At 39.4% G+C, this 23,155-nt stretch overlaps 3 protein-coding genes across 9 annotated transcripts in view; 2 read left to right on the top strand and 1 right to left on the bottom strand.

Annotated features, from left to right (window-relative positions):
* LOC141769133 (membrane-associated phosphatidylinositol transfer protein 2-like) overlaps nucleotides 1-11,782 on the bottom strand; it is a 50,049-nt gene extending 38,267 nt beyond the window's left edge. For all 6 annotated transcript variants that reach the window (XM_074637892.1, XM_074637885.1, XM_074637888.1 and 3 more), the window contains exon 1: nucleotides 11,087-11,782. The gene's annotated coding sequence lies outside the window, so the exon portion shown is untranslated. The remainder of the gene's footprint in view (nucleotides 1-11,086) is intronic.
* A 3,780-nt stretch (nucleotides 11,783-15,562) lies between these two features.
* On the top strand, nucleotides 15,563-17,292 carry mtrfr (mitochondrial translation release factor in rescue). 2 transcript variants are annotated; one of them, XM_074637902.1, is made up of 3 exons: nucleotides 15,563-15,719; nucleotides 15,820-16,090; nucleotides 17,019-17,292. In XM_074637902.1, the coding sequence occupies exons 2-3, from the start codon at nucleotides 15,824-15,826 to the stop codon at nucleotides 17,247-17,249; spliced, it is 498 nt and encodes a 165-aa protein (XP_074494003.1). In that variant the 5' UTR covers nucleotides 15,563-15,719; nucleotides 15,820-15,823; the 3' UTR covers nucleotides 17,250-17,292. The 2 variants fall into 2 exon arrangements, with proteins under 2 accessions (XP_074494003.1, XP_074494002.1); XM_074637901.1 differs by having other exon boundaries at nucleotides 15,565-16,090.
* A 1,114-nt stretch (nucleotides 17,293-18,406) lies between these two features.
* On the top strand, nucleotides 18,407-22,712 carry kmt5ab (lysine methyltransferase 5Ab). The gene is made up of 8 exons (XM_074637897.1): nucleotides 18,407-18,586; nucleotides 18,774-18,877; nucleotides 20,212-20,359; nucleotides 20,668-20,878; nucleotides 20,989-21,076; nucleotides 21,192-21,251; nucleotides 21,374-21,564; nucleotides 22,120-22,712. Exons 1-8 carry the CDS (start codon nucleotides 18,577-18,579, stop codon nucleotides 22,328-22,330), a joined length of 1,023 nt encoding a protein of 340 aa, XP_074493998.1. The 5' UTR covers nucleotides 18,407-18,576; the 3' UTR covers nucleotides 22,331-22,712.
* The last annotated feature ends 443 nt before the right edge of the window (nucleotides 22,713-23,155 follow it).

Below are 23,155 nucleotides of genomic sequence, written 5' to 3'. Positions count from 1 at the left end.
TCCCTGCAAGTAAGAACTGCTTCTAAAAATGATCTTCGTTTACACGGAGAGAGAACAAACAAGAACCACCACCGAGCACAGACACGGCGAAGAATGTGGTGTCAAGAGGAAAGCACAACTTTGCAAAGAAGAGCAAGAGAAAAAAACAAAAAACAGCTAAACAAATTGTTAATCATCCATTAACTGAGTTTTAGTCAGCACAGGGATTAAGCAAGCCATTCTTAACATGTATGGCAAAAGATTAATCTAAAGCCTGTCATGACTAATCATTTACTGCTTGAAAATGTCACAAAGAGATAAAATAAGCTGACACCTGAAATATAGCTGCAGCTATTTTTGTTCTTTCTAAATAACCTCAAAGATATAGTTGTATATCGAGTTTCATGAAAATCTCATGGAAAACATGAACTCACTCCAAGCCAGATCAGTGAACCTCACTACATTTGAAGCTTTGGAAAATAAGTAAAGTTTAGATTAGACACCCCACAGTATGTAATTAAAAGTCTTCATAAATAAACCTGGTGCCCAGTGACTGCTGAGAACTTTAAGCTGCTTTAATAAGTGGAGCCATTGTTTTCTTATGCCTCAGTGGGGCTCATCAGCCCACCGTTATCCAAAACAAGCATGTTACATACCAACTCTATCTCTAAATCAATGCCACACTTCACTCTGGAATCCAAAATTAGATGACCTTATATGCAAATTACACTTGGATTAATCAGTTAGTTCCAAGGTTAAATGAGGATCTCCCCTTGCTGTCACTCTCTCTGAGCGCTCATGCAGTCTAAATCAAGTGCGCAGAGAGCAGTCTTATGTAACTCGGACAGATACAGAAAAAGAAAGCATCGCTACCCCAACATTTTGTCCATCCCATTGACTAATTCATGTAGCTTTACAGACCACAGGGCAGGAAATGCTTTTGTGGATTCAGACAGTCTCTCTCCAACATCTCCATCAGCGCATCTATGAGTGTTTACTAGCAACAAGATGCTGAATAAAATCAAGGCCTTCTTGCTAATGTGGAGCCTGTTGCTGAGTACTTGCTCACCACTGACAGTACAAAGGCCTGGAGGAATAACAACTAATGGATTTCTAGCATCATTGCCACTAGCGATCTCTCACAATAGTGCAAAGTGGCTTTGACAATATGAAATACTACAGTGATGTGGCTGAGGCTTGTTATTGCAGCGGGACAACACCTACATTACCAGTCTATGGCACAATGCAACCAGCTTCCCACGCGTCACATATTCAAAGTGTATCATCGGACAATCCACCAGTTTGTTACAACTCAAAGGGAGTTTAGTGTAGGCATTCAAGATTCAAAAGTAATGATTTTTTTTATGATGCTCATACTGTATGTTATATTATGTGCTGTCATATATGGTTGTCGATGTTTTCTAGTCTTTAATGCTCTTTGTGCAAAGCAAATTCCCCATAGGGGCAATAAAGGTTTCGTTCATTCATTCATTCAAGCTCTAGGCTTGCCGCACCTCCACCGGTGCCCCCCCAACAAAGTGGTTACCGGTGGAGGTGCGGCAAGCGAGGAGCTTAGCAGGAATAACATCCGCCTGTACAGACAAAATGAATGATGATTTTCTAACATCTGGAAAGCCTTACACGAAGAGAAAGATCAGGCAAACTTCTGTCAAATGTCTGTTGTTTAAAGCACGTGTTATAGACATTTACATTTTAGAAAATAGTGGCAATTTTGTGGACATTGGAGAAATATAGTTGAAGCATATAAAATCTGAATTTATATGTAAACAGAAACCATTTTGCCCTGTCTATTGAGCCGATTTTTAGTTTCCCACATGAAAAAAATGTCATTAGCACTCTGATAACTGCAACTTTTTGGAATAAATGTGTCGAGGAAGAGAAATGAAATGGATTATGCTTTACAAAAAGGCCAAAATGTATTCCCTTTCCTGCCCCTTTATCCTCTCCATCATTGCTTGAACAGGGGGTTACCATGGAGACACAGGGCTCTTTCCTTATTGGTTGCCAAGATGAAGTCAGAGTGACGAGGAAAGTAGAGACCAGACGCTGCCGGGGCTGATACTTCTTTCTCCTGTTTCTCCCGTCTCCACTTTCACTTTTGTCAGTCTCTGTTCTTCCCCACTGCACTCTGGTTGCTGTCCTCTGGCTACTGCCTGCATTACTCACTGATTCTAAAATATCATCAACCTAAATATATGCTACTGTGATATATACGTGAAAACTCTATAAATAACAGAATGCAGAATAAAAAAAAACAGGGGTGGGTGTGATACACATTAGATAAGACGCAGGCCGAAATACTGCAGGCTCCATGTGGGCCTCACAGATATGCGGGGCCCACATGCTGGTTTAAATGTACTTTGCGTTTACTGCTAATACTGTACTAAGGCTAAAAATAATATCAAGACAAGCCTGCTACTGCCTGTATCACTGGGAAGGTTAAAAATGCATGAAAGTTCTCTTCATGTAATTTAAAATTAACCCAGTAGACTACTTATAACTCCCTTTACAACAATCTAGCAGTAAGTGAGAAAGAGGAATATGGAGAAACACAGGAGAATACCAATATTGAATTGATTGAATCCTTGGGAAGAAATGGGTCTTCATGCCCTAATTTCTCATGCTCTACTAGCTGAGAGGAAAGTGGATGTAAAAACTTTGGTGCGAATTGGGGACAGAGAAACAGAAAAATATGCAAGCATAACACAAAATGTATATTAGAGAAACAAGGAGAGAGAGGAGAGATGAAATGGTGTTTAATCTGTATTTGTATTAGACAGAATAACTAACTTAACTTGTTTTATTATGTTTTGGTGAATCAGCTTTCATCCAGAAAAGGTACAATAATATAAAACTGACCCTCTCATTACTGACTGCAAAAGTCCCAGAACAATAAATTCATAAAAGGAAGCACGAAACACAACTCTGATCTGAACAAACAACAATCTCTGTCCGTCTCAGGTATTGCTTTTATACTGTGATCTTTAATCAGTCTTGGGTTTCTGGTTTAAAGAAATTTGTATCAGAGTCATCAGTTCAGTGAGTGGGCCTGTGCTCATTAAGAGGACACCATTCATCAAGATAAATTAACTGTCAATGATAAGAAAGACGCTCATGAGAAGCTGAGGCCGTCTGCTGCCCTTTTGGTGAAATACCTCAAACCCACTTGTGCAGCACGAATAATGTGCACGAAAAAAAAAGTGTTGTACCCGGTGACCAAAGACAGAGGCTGTCTCTCATACTGACCATAAAAGGCCATTTTCAAAGATGCTCCTGGTCCTATGACTTTGGCTAACATTTCGAAAGGCTCTGAGGTCAGGTTTCAGCTCTCTGCACAACCAGGCTTTATCACTTTGGGATTTTCTTATCAGAGCTATAAAAACCAGACACTCTCTATCAGTCTTATACCATAAAGGATTCTGACGTCTCACACAGAGACACATCGCTCTGAATGGAGAGCTTTGTCAGGCACATGGAGGCAAAGAATGGGCATAATGCAATGAGAGTTCCCAATAAAAGCCTAGAGGGAAAAAGGGAGAGAGGTGAGGGGGCAGCGAGGGGGGGTATTAGGGTTTGAAGGAGTCTATTTTTAGCCTCAGAGAAATCAGGTGTCTGCGGCCAATGGAAAAGAAAGGAGAGCGTGGGTAAAGTGACATGAAGCAGCACTGTCGCTTTCATTTTACATGATCCATGTGAGTCAGAGAACGCTGCAAGGGTTGGGGGTGGGGTATGACAAAACACAAACAAATATAAAATGGCATATATGGTCCATATATTTCCATAGAGAAATGAATACAGTGTAAAAAAAAAAAAACTGTAGAGATAAATTAAATTATAAAATAGCTCAAATAAAAATGTGATTTATAGACTTCTATGGTCAGCCTGACAATTAATGTGGATACGTGGAAAAAGCCATCAGGAAAAAGTTCACCAACCAGCAATGACATTTCTAATTCAGGGCAGACTATGCTCCTTGCAGATTAGATTAGCTAATACATCATGTACTGGGACCTTGACTCACAGAAGCAGATATTATTGCATCTTTCTGCTTAAGAAGTTTCTTGGTAGAGAGGGTGTGTGTCAGAGTGCCCTGGTTTCACCTCGTGCACAAGCCTGATGAATACCACTACGGGACAACCCCGCTTCCCTGACAGGAAGCACACAGCAGACTTCATTCCTCTTCCATAAAATGAAACTCAAGTAAGGACACAGGAAGGTGGTCCACTGCTATAAAAAGACCTCAGCTCTTCCAGCCCACCCACACTGCCAGAAAAAAACTGGTGTCCAAAGGGACGGGGACATGGCACAGCCTGCACAAAGCGTTCGTCTTTGTCTCATTTCCCAGACAACAGCACCGTAGGAGCATTAGCAGTGATGTGCCATTCATCAGCTGGCTCATCAGGGATGGGTGGGGACAGGTTGTACCCCTGTTGTCCCTGTCAACAGCTCTACACCAACATTAGCATCACCTGCTTTGTTCAAGGGAGCTGAGGTGGGAGGGTGGGTTGGGGGAGAAGGACAGAGCCTGTGGAGCTCGAGGTGCAGAGAAAACATAATGTTCCATTCAGTGGCTTGGCTGGCACCCAGGTGCATGATGGAGACTCATCTGAAATACTGTCATGATGTCCGCTCAAGATGAATTAAAAGAAAAATTAGACCTTCAGATAACAGCCAGCTGGCAATGCGTCCCTATGCTCCCCTAAGAGGGCATCATCAATTGTAAAAGATGTTTTTCAAGATTGCTTCAAACCCCAAAGGGTGCCCTAACGCTTGAAAAGGCACCCATACTAATCTTTGGTTTCCACAAGTACAAGTATGTTACTGGATAGTGAAATTGTTTAAACTTCCTTTGGGGAGCTCTGAGAAATCTTTTATATCACTTTAAATATCCAATCTGCCCATCATCAAAAGTGGTTCAATATTCACTCTAAAGACCTGTCTAGAACCTGCTGTTGTGCAGTATGAGCCCTTTTGTGTGTGTGCATTGCAGTCCAGGAAGTAATGTTCCTCATCTATCCATCATCATTATCCATTTCCAAAGCAGACGTTGAGCTGATCATGACCACGTTTCATCTGAGTACCGTTCATTTGAACAGAAACTTCCAGCCTAGAAACAGTCACATGCATCATCACCATTCCTGATTGTTCTAATCAGATTTGTATTTCAGGACAAAATATGAATGCTTGTCCTTGAAACAGCTCTCTCATATGATGTTAACAGTTAAGAAAATTCCTGCTCTAGCTCAAGGTCATGTCATGTCCGCAGACAATAAATAAAGACTAAAGGACATTTTATAAAGCTGCCTTGTTCATGATTAAACACTTAATTTGATGGTGTTAAAAGTTCCTAACTTGCACTCATAATGCACTCATAACTTAAAATCCCCTCCGGTGCTGTCAGTGTCCATAATAATCAGTCAATATTGACTGTCAAAGAAATGACGTCAACATGACAGAAGATTTTGTACCCGGGAGTTATCAGCTGTGGGAAAAATAACTATACAGTCCGAGATAACATGGAAGGCTTGTTGTGAATCCAGTTTAATACCTTCAGTATCTTTCTGCAAGCTCATTTAACAAACATGAGCATTCCTACATGATATGCCAAGCTGTAGAGTAAAAAGACTTTTCTCATATCCTAACAAAGCAATCACAGGAAACTGGCTAATGCAAACAGATGAACATTTCACCTACTGCGAGAAATGAGCCCCAGTGAGATTATGGGGTACAAACTTCTCTATTTTATAGATACTGTAGAATAGAATAAAATAAGTCAAAAAGTGAGTAATCTATTGTAAAAAAAAAAAGAAAGAAATTAGTTCTTTCCTGTTTAACAGCTGCTCAATCTCTGTCACAATCCACTGCGTCTTATCACTGTCATCTTGTCTTGGGCGACAGTGATTGTGTGTATATGGTGTTTAGGATACAACAAGTCACAGGAGATCAACATGCAATAGACTTCCAAAATAGTCCAGAGTCTGGTCTAAGTAAGGAACCAAGACTACCACTCCTCTGCTAAATGCGAAATTGGGAGCATTTCTTTTGCCTCCGCACGGCTCTCAACATGGCGACGGCTGAGCCGGCGGCTTGCAGTTAACGGTGCTAACAGCGCTAACAGTGAATACTACGGCAACACTGCTGACAGAGCCAACAGTGTTTACCAGAGGACGAACCGGAGGGTGGGTGCAACGCTTCTGCAACGGTGCCATCGGTCAGGACGGCGTTATCAGCTGTAACCACCATATGAGCGCAGTGCAGAGCGGCGGCTGTGAGCTAGCCAGTGGGGCACGCTCACATGCACTAACATGCACTAAAAGACGCACGATGATCTCAACAAAGCAAGGAGAAACTCGGATTGCAACACACACAGAGGGAGAGTGACTTCATTCTCTGCTCAGGTAGACATTATTCCACTATATCTTTACATTACAAATAGTTGTTTGCTGCTTTGTTAATGCTCTGGATATCATATAGAGCACCTTTAAACAACCAAACCGTCTTAAATGTTATGGAGAAACAAATTACACATAGCAACATAGCAATATTACACAACAGTTCAACAGGATTTTACAAAATCAATGGAGATGGCACAACATGAAGAAAATGTCAAATTACCACATAAACAGGCAGGTGAAGTTCTAATTAAATCTTACAGTGCAACATATACAATATGTTACAGCAGTTCAAACCACTCTGTCCGGATGTTCATTTACCACCTACTGTAGTTCACTCTCTTCAAAAAGCTTCATGTAGCTCATTTTACTGTTTGTACCTGATGTTTCTCTGCTCTTCCTGTGACAGCAATCTTATCTGATAAGCAGCTCAAATAGTACAGACATGGAACCAAAAGATGTGGTGAGCAGCTGCATACGTCATTCCAACTTTAACTGACAGGAAGTGCGCCTTGTCTCGTTTCCTCTACTAAAATGGCTGTATACTCATTTGTCACCTGTATTAATAGCGACACACAGTGATTGTTGACTTAAACCTGAGGGTTGTAGTGGGAGAACAGAAGACCTGTCACGTGTAAGAGTAAAAAAACTCTAACAAAGATTCCACACAGTGCTATGAATACTCAAACACATGGTCACAAGCTACGGGCTCGTCTGTCAGGAATTTTCCACTCCACACAGTCACTCAGATATACAGCATATTATTTACATATTCCCACTGCGTTTTCCTCCTGACCATCGGGAGGTTGTCAGGCACTCCTGTAACTGTATAACATCAGTGGAGTGGTGTGTAATTTTAGTCTTAGGGAAAGTGACGTGTGTGACACAAATGAGCAAACATTAGCATAGTATCTGGGCGCAGTTAGGAATTATTATCCTCATTTATCAATAAGGTCATTGCAGTGTCTCAACATTGCTTTTTGGCTTACGAACAGCGTCACAACTGCTTTATACAAACAAATACAACTGGTGAAACAAAAAAACATTACCAGCCACATCTAAAAACCACAAATGTACAGACAGACTGATTCATAATCACCTGCACTCTTTCTTCTTCTGTGATACTGTGTTTGTTTAGTGTAAGACTCAAGAGAGACACCTGAGAGTTAAAACGCTATCAGGTTTCAGCTTGTCAACTACTGTCTCCCTTTAAGATTCCTTGGTATACTAGATGCATTAAAACATTCCACTACATTATGTCTCCTCAGTTAAGACATAACATGTATTGTTACTCTAAACAGGGGGAACGTAACAACTACTCTGCAGCAGAATAATAAAACCACTGATTAAAAAGAGACAGACGTGTAAAAGTCCATATATGGTTATCCTAGAAATAAAGAACCACTAAACTCAGACAACTTCTTGACTGTGTCCAACTTCAATACAAACATGGCTGTGAATAAATTTGCAATCCCAAAGCTACAAATCTAATTTTCCAGGAAATAACTCATACAATATTTATACTGAATGAATATTTGAAATCTGTTGAAATGACTTGCTTAATAAAAAAAAAGTCTTCCAGTGAGTGATTTTCTGTGGGAGGGATATCACAGATCCCAATTATATTCAACATCGACCTCGTTTCAATTAAACTTATATTTACTCAAAATAGCAATAATATAGAAAACATATTGGTGTAGGTGCACTTAGTTTAAAAACACAAATTCACATAAAAAAGAACCTTAAAACATTAAAATATCTTAGTGTAAAAAAAAATAAAAATCTGCGTTATACTTTTAAGAGGAGCTAAAAATTAAAATGAAAGAGTACTGCCAATAAGATTAGAGTGATTAGACATGTTGTCGAGAACATAAACATATCATAATGAACGTGAACATGGCTATTGTTAGTACTCACAATTGTCAAGCTATCAGCTTGTGGAAGACTCCAGTGACGCGCAAAAAAAGTCAATTTCATTCAGGCCGAATGAAATGATTGGACGGGTTTATTAAAGTCCTACAAAAGCCACAGATATCAGATATTTTTCTTTTTTTGTCAGTGTATTTGATTTATTGAATGCTGTCCGGATGTAATGAGAATTTCAACTAATATAACAAAAAAAAAATCTAAAAACTTTCCCAACCCTACCTTTAACATAAAAGTCACTATAATCATAAAGTGAGCAATAAACACCTAATTTTATTAAACAACATACAAAATATAAGGCTTGCATTTTGTTGGCCACGTGTGTGATTTGACAAAAGAACTGTCCCCCTACCTCATTAAACACTTTGAGTCGTTGTACCCTCGTGCACTCACGTTTTCACTGAGCACACAGGTGACGTTAATTAAACTCAGAGCTCAGTTAATTGGGCTGGACATTGGGACTGAGCCTGAATCAGACCTGTCACTACTTGAACATACTGCAATAATAAATACTGTGAATATTCTGAAAAGGACCGTTTAATAGAATTACTTTTGTTACAAGTACTTCGTTGCTTTTACCTTGCTACAATTTTGAAAGTAGGAATACTATTCTTCTTCTATGACAAAAGGAAGGACAAAAAAGAGACAGATTTCTCTCAATCTTTAAAGTCACTACATAGATTTTGCATTGTCAACACAGCCCTGCCCATGTATCGCATTATGTGTATCTGAGTGTGTTCATGTTAGTTGGAAGGAAGGAAGGAAGGCCCCGCGCAAAAAACTGGTTAAGCAAAGATTTTGAGAAGCTGCTATCTTTATAGTAAAGACACCTTCACCTATCTTAAAGGTCACAACAGGAATGACTGGTAAAGAGGGCGGTGCCCAGTCACGGGAGGAAGATTTGACTTCTGGGTCATCAGTAATGCTGATCTCGAAGGCTTCCACTTCAAGCAGTCTGTCCTTCATCATCAGACCAACACTTTAGTGAAAATGTTTATGATTTAGTTATTTGTGACACAAATGAATGACATGAAAAGATATCCTGCTAGTGACCGACAGCTTTTGTATGTGGTAATCGTTCCAATCAGCAACAAAAGCAGCAGTTTCAGATTTTAAAAAAAGAGGAAACATAAGTAATGAGTCTGTCTAAAAGTCAAAAACCAGAGTCAGAAGAGAACAATCTGTGTTAAAACAAAGCACAGATTGCCTATAATTCAGCTCAGGAAAGAATGCACAAGATAAAAAATTTTACAGACTGTGCTTGCAGTGAACTGCATTACTCCAAATTCTGCTTTCATGTTATTCAAAAACGACAAAACCAATTTAATCTTAAAGATTACAGAGCAGCTGATGCCAAGTGTGTTACACAACCCTCACAACCGTTAGTGCTTCAATGAGGCAGGGCGCAAGTTTTAACATGTCAAAGCGGGATTACACCCTGCGTGCATATTTGTTCACTATTCTTCAGGCCCAGAAACAGACACAACAACCTATCTAGGTATGTGTCTCCTGTAATGTCTTCTCTATAAACATAGTCCAAGTGCAGGCTAGATCTTGCTCTTATTGAGGCTCAGATTGGTATCACAGATAAATCTCAAAACTAGTCTCCGATTGCACTCCTAATTCAAAGACACACTGCCATGTTGGAAATAAAGCAGGGGGTACCAGTGGAGTTCCTGCCCTCATAGCAGGGCCATCATCTGGACAACAGACGCCACAGCCTCAGAGTCAGCACTGCCACAATGACTCACCCAGGCCCTGCTGAGTCAAGCGGAGTGACTCTTGATGCTGAAACTCATAAAGTCATATTGAAATAGAAAATGGGCCTATAGAGGATACAAAAAAAACAAGCTTGTGGCATGCAGGTTTTTAGTTAAGTCAAAAACAAGCTGACTGCAACTTCCTTCATTTCCAAGTGAACCTTCTAACTGAGGGCAAACCGCCATGGTTAGTCAAACTCAAACATGCTGTAATCTGCAGCAGGGACCTGGGTCATAAATAAATTCTCACACCTAGGTATCATTGGAAAGTGCACCAAAAAGGGCAAGAACATGGTGCCTGAAAAATCCACCAGGGACTGCAGTCATTTTCTATTTTAAAATGTTAGAAGATGCAGTGTATTATGTGCAATAACATGCTGAATATGTGCAATAACATATGCTGATCACTCTGTGCAATAATTATATGATGCTGTGCAATAATTATATAATTATCTGACGGACACTTTGTGCAATAATCTGGCAAAACTGTCATCTCATCAATATACATATTGTATTTTTATATTTTATTGTATTATCTTTTATATTTGTATTGCACTATCTCTTTTTTTATTGTATTATCTTTTCATTAGCACCTATGGGATTGTCACAATCTAATTTCGTTGTACTACACAATGACAATAAAGGGTTTGAACCTTGAATCTTGAATCTTGTATTATAACAGCTAACAAGTCAGGAGAGAGAGAGAGAGGAACATTTCACCAGTTTTTTAACAAGCATGTCTGTGTGTGTGTGTGTGTGACAGCAACAGAAGAATATGCTGCACTTTCTTCAGGACACACACAGCGAGTCTAAACAACAAATGTAATGACGAGCTATGACAGCACATGGTGTTCAAAAAACCTTGTAAAATAAGATGTACTAAACGTGACGTTGCATCTCTGGGAAAAGGGATGATCAAATTTGAACTGGAGTAAACCCAGCAGTCAGTTAGTTACCTAGCAACATGGCAGCACGGTTAATGACAAATTGATGGCTTGCATCACATACCTGGACCTGATGCACACCAGTGATGCACCTCTGGCTTCTTCACCACCGCACTCAGCACAAAATCAAAGTTCACCGGCCCTCCTCCGTGTTTTTAGGGTCACTGCTGTCACCAGTAACACGGTGTCCTTTCAGCAGGAAACAACCGCCGACGACTCGGTGAGGTCTGGAAACGCATCGAAAGTCAGCAACTGGTTTCCTCTACGTCTCCGTTGGTGTGTCCCCTCAGCAGAGGAAGAAGAAGAAGGACTGCTGCGGGTACGACATGTAAAGATGACACGTAGAGAAACATCATCAGCTCCGGGGTGTGTGTGTTACATGATATTTCTGCCCGTGTTTACAACATCTGGCCACATCGTTGCGCCGGAGAACCACAACACGCTGGGTTTCCTCAACCGACAGGCCAGAGTAGCGATGGTAACGGTTAGAAAGAATGTCCTTGAATATCCAGGCTAACCGTCAGGAGTTGGCGGTTGAGGTAAACTCTAACGGCTGAGAGCTCAGCCAAACTGCTGCTGCTGCCTAGCGACACCACCAACGTCCACACAACCGGGAAGAGAGAGACACAAACAGATCAAGAGCACCCGCCATCGTTAAGTTGTCACTCCTCTCAAGTCTGAAGCAACGGCGAGACTTCACAGTCCTTTCAGGCACGACACCAAATACTGGCTAAGTTAACCAGAGCACAACTACGTTTCCGGTACGATTTTCAAAATAAAAGTCTGAATAACTTTTTTTTTTCTTTTTTTTTTTAAACAGTTTATTTCTCAATTTTGTTAAAAGGGACTGTTTGTAACTTCTTACACGTATAAATCACCCGGGTCGGTGTCCCATGCACGCTCGCGTGTGGCTACGCTGATCAGACTCAGACTCCAACACAAACTACACGGAAGCACCAAAACCGCAAAGTTATATCTAGTGAAGCCCGTCTCGCAAAACGGTGTTGGCCGCGGTCGGAGGACGCGGGGGAGACCGTAGCTTTGGTCTCCAGGGCCGGAGTCTCTGCTCCTCTGCCTGCCTGCCTGCCTTCACTCAGCTCGCTCCACCACACGTGCAGGCGCACACAATGAGATAATAGTTGTAATATTATAAGTTCAAAACTATAAATATATAATACGTAATATATTTATAATGTATTTGTGAATTGTCTTCTGTGGATTACAACTATTATCTACAGATCTGCTGCGGTACCAATCGGACAAAATTCTGTAAACAAACAGGAGGAAAGTTACAAATGTCACATGGCCCACAAATGCACAGGAAGCGATCTGCAAATGCGCAAATATCATTCCACATGTAGAAATAGATCAAATGCGTGTTTATCACTTTACATGTAAACCTTAAATTACTCATTTACAGAGTAAGTTATGCATATTTGCAAATCGCCCTGTATTTTTGTGAATGTGACTTTACACGACACAAATACAATAATACATGTTTGTGGATAGTGAAATATTTGCAGATCATGGTACACATTTGTTCAATGTCTTCTGTGGGTTACAACTAATAAAGTCCAATAAAGACTTCCATATAAATATATCACGTCCAAGATGTCACCAAACAAAACTACAATCTCTAATTAAATACCTTATTATGACGTTAATCAAATGAAACAAATTAATATTGTGTAAATATACGACACAGCAGCCCCAACACAGCTAGTAGGCTATTTGATTCTGAAGGATTAGTCGCTTAACTTCCGGTTTTTGTTTTTACTTCTGTGATCTTGACGAGGTGCTTGTTCAGATGGGCAGTTTCGATCGGGAGGCGCCCCCTGCTGGCACTGAGTATATGGTCTAAACTGGTATCGCAAGTGGTTACGTATTTCCGCAGGCAGAGGCATTATTATAGGATGCAAAGTTACAAAGGTACATTTATAGCAGTCGTGTTACAAACTGGCGTCTTATAGTCTGGCATGCGGTGAAAGGCAAACCTACTGTTACTCAGTATATACCCACATTAATATTGTTTTTCATGCATTTAGGCGCATCTGCTTTGATACTCTACATTTATTGTCATCATCTAGATTAATTAGTAAAGTGACTGAAGAGGAAAATATATATTTTTTTCATATTTTTTGGTGGGGACCTCAAGAAGGTCATTGACTGATGTCGACCACTGAGTCAACTATTCAGTAAATTCGGCATATGCATACAATATGAAAATGTTTCTTGTGACATTTTTCACAACCACTTCTGAAGCATATCTAAGAACTTAACAAAAACACTGCAAGAAAACCTGTTCTTAAAGTAAATTCGTGTTTAAGTCGTGCATAGCCCTTAACAGTCTTTATACATTTAGTATTATAGTTTATTACTAGCCTACATTGAGTTTACACATAAAACTGATTTCCTACAAATACTGCAGGTTGCACTTTACTGGAAAGGTGCATCTTTTGCAAGATCCATAAACAGGACATAGTAAAGGTTATATTGTACCAAAATGAAGGTTAGTTCAAATGTGAGCACTAAAGATAAAGTTCAAGTAATTAGAAATGCACCTCCCCCACCCATAATATGAGAGCGATGTCATCACAGGTCATCGGAGAGATTGTCTTTTCCTGGTGACCTACATAGTTTCCTGATTTAGTAATTATAGTCATTGTCGAGGGACAGAGCAGGGAGCATTACATCACAGTCCATGTGTTCTCGCCATATGAAACTATTTTGCAATAAATGTATGTATAAAGTTAAATGGGCATTATTACATTAATTCAGAAACTACAACAGACTGTCCTCCTTCCACAAGTGTTTGGCACTGCTCACAGTGATGGACTTCTGCAAATAATGGAAATATTAAAGTTAAAATTTAGGCTGCTGTATTAGATTCAACAGCAATGTCTTATGAAGTGTAAAACAATGCAAAGCAATGTAAAAAGAATGTTATGTAATGTGTGGGGTGAACGACAAATAAATAAATAAAACAGCTAACCTGTACTGCCAGGTGAAGTGGTAATTAATCCATTATTTACTTCCATCATGCTCTTGCTGATGCTCTTGTTAGTGTTAATAGGAAGGTTCATATAATAAGTCCATCGAAAATGTATATTTTGATTATGAAACACTTCTCCCAGTAGACTTAAATTGTCTGTATAGTTTTCTCTTTCACAGATAATAGAGGCTGCAGTCAGCTTAAATTCACAATGGTTACAATTGATTTCATAAATTGCTTATGATTCGAGGAGTGACCAGTTTGCATGGCAGAAAAAGTATCCAAACTTCCCAAAAAACTTCTCAAATCACTCTTGCAACATAATACACTTCACGTTGTCCCTCTGTGCTCAGTATGTTCAAAACAAATATTTGTACTGTGGCCGGAAAGTCTATTGAATGATGTTTCACTCCATTCAATATAATCAATAGGCCTCTCTCACAGAAGATATTTTGACATGTCACAGTAGGAAAAGCACAGGTGTATTGGCTCACTGTCATGGCTTAGCGAGATAACTAGTTGCATGGATGGGACTGGGAGTCATCGTTAATGTTAAGATGACAAGTCAAATTGTCTGCTTTGAAAACGTCAAATCAACGGAAATCAACATTTCAGACATCACTACTGTGTGTGTGTGTGTGTGTGTGTGTGTGTGCAGCTCTTGGTAGGCTCCCATACACATAGCATATTATGGTCTGGCCTGGGGGTACATTTATGCTGACAATATTATATTGATACACAATAACACCCTCATATCCTTTACAGTGAAGCAGCCTACAAGTGCAGTATCCAGAGACTACAGTCGACTGTAGTCTTTGAATACTCTATTTGTATATGTACATCACAGTCAAGCAACATACTGGGCCATACTGTAACACACCTTGAGATTGTGACACCTTTGAGGTCATTTCATTTCATTCTCACTGTGCAATATCATATCATGCACTTGTGCAATTTTGTTAATAGTCTTGTTTATTGTCAATACTGTATATACTGCTCCTATTTTTCCTTTCTATTTAAATGGTTCTTATTTTGATACACTTTGTTTAGCTCTTTTTTTTTTACTGCGTTAGCTGATTCATCTTGTTTTTTGCACTATCCCCTTTGCTGCTGTACACTGCAAATTTCCCCACTGCGGGACTAATAAAGGAATATCTTATCTTATCTTATGAGACATTTACAAGCTTTAACATATAATTTTCCACATCCTTCATTATCTTTTACACACTTTTACATGTGAATAAATAACATGAATGAATGTGAATAACCAGGTCATATATTGTACAAAAAGAGAGAGGGCATTATGTTTCCCATCACACCTGATGACAGTTAAGTTAATTATCCTTCACAGCAATCAGGCACCAACATGTTGAACAGAGGGACTGGAATATGCTAAATGCTAAACTTTGATAGCCTATCTAACTCCCACCCAAACCACCATTCACGCACCATTTCAAAAATACCCAGTAGAAAGAGCTCAAACTTTAAAAAAGTCGACTCCTGCTGGGGGTTTTGTTAAGCAACCCGACACAAGATGGCGACAGAGGGACAAACACAGACCTGTTATTCAAGCCACGAAGAAGAACACGACGACTGCTGATTGGTTGACTGGTTGACTGGAAACGTAGAAGAAGAAGAGACTGAACATAGACATTAACACATGATGTACATGACCGGGACACAGACAGGAGAATAGTAGCCTACAGTAGGTCTCTTGCATGGATAAAAGTTTTTGGTGAACTTATTGATATTTTCTGCTTGATGACGCACACAACGTGATGTCGTCACTTTGTGTGTTTATTTAGAGATATGTCGTTCACCAGATGTGTGTACAGTGTGTACAGTCGGCTCATGTGGAGAGGTTCTCCCAGCATCTCTCCACTGCTGAGGCCGCTCCCAACTGGACTAACATGTGTTTTGTCAGCTGGTAAAAAGGACCTGATAGACTTTCCTGTCCTGAACGAGGACGAGCTTGAAGAGCAGTTTGTGAGAGGATCTGGACCCGGAGGACAGGCCACCAACAAAACCAGCAACTGTGTGGTGCTCAAGCACATCCCCAGTGGGACTGTTGTGAAGGTTAATCTTGTTTTTAAATCCATGTGTGTGTAACTGTCATCATTGATATCTATTGCTTCATGTGTTGTAGATATTTGGTGAATGAATGACCCAAGCCCAGCCAACATTTGTATGTGGGGCCCATATGGTAGTAAATGGGCTGAAAAATGGGCCCTATATGGGATTGTCCATTGGTTCCATAATGGCCCCATGCCAATTACCTTTGTGGGTTTCATGCAGGAGTACACTGGATGTTATATGGGCCCAATCTGGGCAACATAAACCAAAACCCATCTCAGCCCCAGGTTTAAATTCTATGTGGGAACTACATGGCCTGAAATATGGGTTGTAAGTGGGTTTGTCCATAGTTTCCATGTTGCCCCCATGCACTAATTTCCCAGTAGTGACCCAACTAGGACCCACACGGGTAGACGAACTTAGTTGACCCAAGTGGGCGCCATTTGTGTTGCCCATTCTGAGCCCATGCACTAATTTCCCATTAGTGACCCACCTAGAACCCACTTGGAGAGCCCATGTGGGTCCTACTTAGTTGACCCAAGTAGGCCCCAGATAAGATGCCCATTTTGGACCCATATCCACTTGGTAACCAGGTACCCCCAACATAACCCATGTGGGGCCCACATAATCATGTTGGCTGGGAATCCGAGTTATGGTGTTGAATTTCTTAACCTTGGAAACCTCAGTTGACAAATCAGTCTCACCTCAAGGCCCATAGCTGTTCTGATGCTTTTGATCATATTACATGATCTTCATCCACAGATGCCCAGTTGTCATGGTAGATGTTGAAATTTGGGTTGGCTTAAAAGTTGAGATTCACAGTGAAGTCCTGGAAGCTCCAGCTACTAAATGGACCTCAATGTGTTTTTGTTTTTTTGTGTGATTTTACTAACCATGTTCATTTAATTTCTTGTACCATTTCCCCCTGCAGTGCCATCAAACCAGATCTGTGGATATAAATCGAAAGCGTGCTCGAGAGATTATGCGAGAGAAACTTGATGTTGTTTATAAAGGAGAACTCAGTGAAGTTCTTGTAAAGAAGAAAGCGTCTGAGCTGAGGAAACAAGATAAGAGGAGGAAGGCAAATGAGAATCTGGAGAGAAAAAGACTCTTTAAAGAAGCGCTGGCTGCAGACTCCAAACCTGGAAATGACACTGTTTAAAATGTTTGTGTGGAATATAGAATGAATACATGAATACTTAAAAGTTGTGTGTGTGTCTTTATGCCTACAAAGACTGAATAACAAAACCAGCAAAGGGATACTGTCAACAGTTCTGAATCCAATTGGCCTTTTATTTGTATAGCATCTTTCATGCAAATTTGCAATAAAATGTACATCACATAATACAAGACAGAATGAAATTTTGAAAAAAAAAGAAAAGTCATAAAATACAGTCAAAAATGTTGCCGATTTGTAGTGCATCTTTCAATGCTTGAAGAGATGTTCTCCAAAAAAAAAACATTGATTGGGATATACATTATACTTTAGATAAAAGCTGCAGTATGCAATCCTTTGACTTGGATACATATTTCTTTAATTTTAGCATTTGATCACATGATTTCCCCTCATTCATTTCCTGTAAGTTGTTAGTGTTGTAGTTAAGTTTCATTTCTGAATGTGCCCACACACTAGAGCATTTCCTGCTGGCTCATATGATATTGAAAACACAGATAAAACAAGTGAACAGTATTACAGCTGCAGCACTAATGTTTTTAACTGGATAATTTCATACATACATATAAACAATTCCTTAAGCAAATTACGATATATAGATATTTAAAAAGAACATGCATTCTGTAAATGGAAGAAAACAATAAAGAAGTAATTAATGTTTGTTGTGTCAAGAAAACAAACAAACAAATAAAAAACAATTAATAACAATATATTGCAATATCAAAGGATAAATGTAAAAAAAAAAACATGAAGTAGAGGAGTAAATAAAAGGCAGAGTGTGAGTTACATCTGTTATGTGTTGTGGTTGTGGTTGTCTCTTAGGCTGTGACATGCACTGACATATCCTGTAGCTTCTTTGGCGATGACACTATTTTCTCTAAGTAGATGTATTTTATTTTGATCAGAGAGGGAATCAAAATCTTGGAGTTTACATTTAATTTTTGTAAAGATTTTTTTCCTAATTTCTTCATATGTGCTACATTGTAGTATCTTTCTATAACTACAGTAGTTTTTTGTTGGGCCACATGTGCAGCCGGCTGTTTGTGACAGTCAGAGCTGCAGCCAATCAGAGAGCTACTTTCATGCTGTGGCCCCGCCCCGCCTGGATAAATCAGCCAATGAGAGGCGCTGTATGGTTTTTAAATCCACCACGCTCTGCTCTGCAGTATAGTGGTCTAGTAGTCTATTAGTGTTTGCATGAATGTGTGTCGGTGCAGAAGAAGAAGTGAACTAAGCAGAGTGAGGAGCCCGTGGACACAGAGGGCAACATTAAACAGACTCCTCGTCCTATTTGAACTTTATTTTGGGAACTGACATGGCAAAAGGTAAACTTGTTTATTGTTGCATGCTGCATGCTGCACAAACTACAGTAGTTAATGTTGAGCTAATGCTAACTAGCATCAATGGAGGAGCAACTGTGTAAATAAACTGATTTTTGTTTACTAATAAAACAGTTGTTTTGTATAATGTCGGGTGAATTTGAAAGCAATGCTTATTTTCGTGTTTGTAAAGGGAAGAAAAGTGTGCTGAGAACCGAGAAAAAGCCCCAGGACACAGTTGAACATAAAGTCTCCTCAGGGAAGGACACAAAGGAAAACAAACCAGCAACTAACAAGGTGGGTTTGGGTGTTGTTTGTTTTTTACGCTTTTGCAGCTCATGCAAAAGTTGGCCAACTAAAGTAAGTTGCTTTTGTGTCACATTCATGTTAACCCACCAACCCTCCTGCCTCAGCCTGGCGTCGTATAGCAACAGATGTAACAATTGAGTCTTTCAGGACAAATCTACCCCAAGCTGTGCACTGCCCCAATAATCAATCACAGGGTCAGGTTTAGATGTAGAGAGAAAGTGTACACCTCAGCTATTGGGTTAGGTATAGAGCTGAAAGTTAAAGTTTGGGATGTAAACACATGTTTCACTGTCCACTAAAGGAACTGCTTAAATGATGAGCAGCACATTGTTTTTGTGTTTTTTTGTTTGTTATTGTGTTTGTTTATTTATTTTGCACAATTTAAGACTATACAATATAACAAAAAATAAATAAATGAATAATATAAAGTGCAGGAAGAGGCAAAAAAAAAACACTGGGTTTATCTGAAGCCTCCACCTAGAGACACGATTAATATAAAGAAATAATATGACTACATAATAGTGATAAACAATTAGGACAAGATATATATAATAATAACAATACAGTAAATATATCAAAAAAGACAAGTGTGTGTTGCGTGGAAGTGTGTGGTTAGTGTTTGTGAGGAGGATATTGTTTAAATATCTATAAAGACTTCTGGGTAATCGTAACCAAACAACATTGTAAGTGGGGGAAAAAACAACAACATAAAAACAGATACATGGACGACATGGGGAAAAGCAATTACGAAACAGCAATTAAATGACCCTTTAAGCGAATTTGAAACATTTGACAGATGATGAGTTTTTTGATAGATGTGAAAAGCTAGTCCATAATTTTCTTCCCCTAAATCTTATCGAAAATTGACCTCTACTAGTGAGATATTAAACTAACATTGTACAATGTTGATGTACAGTGAGCTATAAGCTATTGAAATGAATGATACTCCCATACAATCCACACTATTTTTTTTTGTACCTCTGGCACTGGTTGGGTACATCTTGTCCAGTGCACTTTTTAAGGAACTGTTATTTGTTAACTAAAAAGTGATGCAACAGACTAAGCATTGAGTAAGCATTGTTTAACATGTGCAACTTGCCTCTAAATTTGGAGCGCCTTTTAATCCACATGCATGTTGTGAGTGGGTGGTAGCAGAAATAAAGACATTTAATCCGGTCTGCACCAGCTACATGGTTCTAAACACAGCCTCATAAGATATGACATCTCATCAAATTTAGCTGAATGTGTATATATAGTCCTCAGGTTTACTACTGTGAATAATAGTGTTTCTCATTTTTTCACCATAATAATTATTTTTGCAGGATTCTGTAGGTACAGTGCCGTCAATTTTACAAAGTCTACGGAGTCCGCGCAAACCTAGATCCCCACTGAGTGACAGTTCAAGCATGCTGATCCAGGAAGGAAATGAATTGGGCGCAACTAATCCTGACATGTCAAAGTTAAAAAAAGGTGAGTACCCAATTAAATTTTAGACTTTTAGTTTGGATCTACTAATTTTGAAATGCTGTTGTTTGGTTATTTCTGTTACATGTGATCTCCTAGCTATTTTGCTGTTAACCCTTATAGTACCGTATGGTCAGCAGATCCACGTGTGCCACAGAAAGATTTCCTGTGTATGTGAATGGTAGCAGTGTTCACTGACCCACTATCATATGATACAACTTGACTGCTTTTTTTGAAGGAACTTCACTGTCTTGATTAAGGCCAAATGTTTAGAGCAGCTGTCAATTTAATTCTTTGTTTCTTCCTCATTTTAGACATACCTAATGAAATAAAATCTGAGAGTTGTGAGTCCAAAGAGCAGAAGCCTGAAACGGCTTGTCACAGTCATGAGATCAGAGAACAAGCCACTGACCAACTTGAGCAGAAAGAGTCTACCACGCAAACAAACGCCAGGTCTGCAGCAGACATCAAAGTTTCAGCTCCCAAACCTCGGAGTAAAACTGGTCGCAAACTCGGAGCAAAAAAGTAAGTGCAGAAAGACAAAATGTAATTTTAAAAAAAAAAAAAGAGACATGGGCGCTTTCACAGAATGTTACATCAAAAGGTCATTACTTAAATAATGTCTCCCTTTTCAGGACGGAGAATAAAGCTCCTCAAAACAGAAAGGTCACAGACTATTATCCCATCAGACGGAGTAATAGAAAAACTAAGACAGAGTTAAAGGTCTGTATGAAAAATGATTCTGTGGGTTGTATTATTATATAAGGATTATGCAACACAATGTCGCGGTCCATAACAGAAAGTTTGACTTTGACCCAAATACTCAAACTGTAAACAGAGTGAAGAGCACAGACACCTTGATGATCTGATAAAGAATGACATTGAAGAAGGAATGCAGGTAACATTTAATGGTTTAAATGTGCTCTGCCCCTTTCAGTCCGAATGGGTTTGATACAATTCATTATGTATTTTGGCAACTATCTGCAACCTACAGTTCGTTGTTGCTTTCGATGTCGACAGATCAAAAACATCGAAGGAAAAGGAAGAGGGATATTTGCTGCCAAGAGCTTCAAAAAGGGCGAGTTTGTCGTGGAGTACCATGGAGACCTACTGGAACAAGCAGAGGCTAAAATAAGAGAGGCCAAGTACGCCCTGGATCCCCAAAAAGGCTGTTACATGTACTACTTCCAGTATCAAACCAAAACCTACTGGTAAGTCAAAATGTCATCTCTTTGAAATAGGATTGATTTGATTTGATTTTGTTTCTTTGCTCATTTTGTCGACTTTCTATCTGTTCATTAAATCTGAGGGATTTTCTAGGACTAAGTGTAAACTTTGTTATACAGAGAACAATTGTATAAACTTAAGTTTGGTTGCATGTCATACCATGTCCATCTCTCTCCCCATGTTTCCTGTCTTTCTGCTGCAAATAAAAGCAAATTGCCAAAAAAAAAAAAACATCTTAAAAGAAGAAAATATTCTGTGGTTTGTAAATTAAGTCCATGGAACAACAACAACTTTCTGAACTTTATATCATATACTTTCTTTGGTCTCTAGCTTTGGCGATAGTTTTTTATGGTCACAGATGGCAATCATATTGTCTTAGAAAAGGTTCTCCCCACTGACTTTAGACATGGGCTAGGGTAATCATAGGTGTCATTAAGATCGCAGTAGGCTTGACATTTTGTTTTCATATTTTCTTGACTTCTAGTGTGGATACTTGTGTTTTAGTGACCGTTTAATCTTCATTTATTTACACATTGCAGTGTGGACGCTACAGAGGAAACAAGCCGTCTTGGAAGACTGATCAACCACAGTAAAGCTGGAAACTGCCAGACTCGGCTTCACGCCATCGAAGGAACCCCTCATCTGATCCTGGTGGCTTCCAGAGACATCGACGCAGAGGAAGAGCTGCTGTATGACTACGGTGATCGGAGTAAAGCCTCTGTCTTGGCTCACCCATGGCTCAAATACTGAATCCTCGACCACAAGTGTTTATATTTTCAGATGAATTGGTGCTCTCTGCTGTCCTGTTTTATGTAAAAGACGCTGTAGATGAGCAGTTCTCAACACGCTTTTTTATGAAGTATAAAGAATGTCATTGTTTTAAATGGGGGCTAATGCGTCAACCCAATGTATTTTTGCAACTGTTGTTTTTATCGTGGTTTTATTTGATTTTTTAAAATCTAATTGTAGCCAACTGATGCAAGCTTGAAGGGTATTTCTTCTGGATATTTAGTGTTTCACATTCACCATGGGGTTTCCTTTTGTAATGACTATAATTGACAAATCAATTTCACTATTGTAAATTATTATACCGGTGCTTTAAATTAAGGAATAAAACTGAGTTTTCATTCCAGTTGTGGCATGGTTAATGGTGAAGAAGAGCTGAGACATATTTATGAAATATGGTGTTCTAAGATAACCCTTCTCCACTTATTTTGGGCATTTTTACCTTGATTTGATACTTGACAATGTGGAAACGGAGAGGAAACGTGGAGATAGGGGGTATAACATGCAACAAACTGGAACAGAGCCAAGAATGTTGTGGTTATGTGGTATGTGACTTAACCTATAGTCCAGTGGTTCCCAACCTGGGGTCAGGGCCCTCCTTAGGGGGGCATCAAAGATCAAAGTGGTTGCGCCAGGATTTGTCTGCTCTGAGGTTGTCAAAATTAGATTTGCACATGTATAACTAAAATCATAACCCCCTCACTGGATAATTTCTACAAAAGTCTTTTTTTGCTACTTAGTAGACCACATCATGTTTAAACCCATTATTTCTGCACAGTTGCAGATAAA

Source organism: Sebastes fasciatus, chromosome 6 (genome assembly GCF_043250625.1).
Source record: "Sebastes fasciatus isolate fSebFas1 chromosome 6, fSebFas1.pri, whole genome shotgun sequence".
NCBI classification, from domain to species: Eukaryota; Metazoa; Chordata; class Actinopteri; order Perciformes; family Sebastidae; genus Sebastes; species Sebastes fasciatus.
The sequence above is the reverse complement of the archived record's forward strand: the minus strand, read 5'-3'. Positions and strand labels throughout refer to the sequence as shown.

Bases quoted from the DNA above. Each gene is read 5' to 3' on its own strand.
- mtrfr (XM_074637902.1), top strand. From the start codon at position 15,824: ATGTCGTTCACCAGATGTGTGTACAGTGTGTACAGTCGGCTCATGTGG. The intron at 16,091-17,018 runs GTTAATCTTGTT...TTCCCCCTGCAG, and splicing joins CCAGTGGGACTGTTGTGAAG to TGCCATCAAACCAGATCTGT.
- kmt5ab (XM_074637897.1), top strand. The intron at 21,252-21,373 runs GTAACATTTAAT...CGATGTCGACAG, and splicing joins ACATTGAAGAAGGAATGCAG to ATCAAAAACATCGAAGGAAA. The intron at 21,565-22,119 runs GTAAGTCAAAAT...TACACATTGCAG, and splicing joins TATCAAACCAAAACCTACTG to TGTGGACGCTACAGAGGAAA.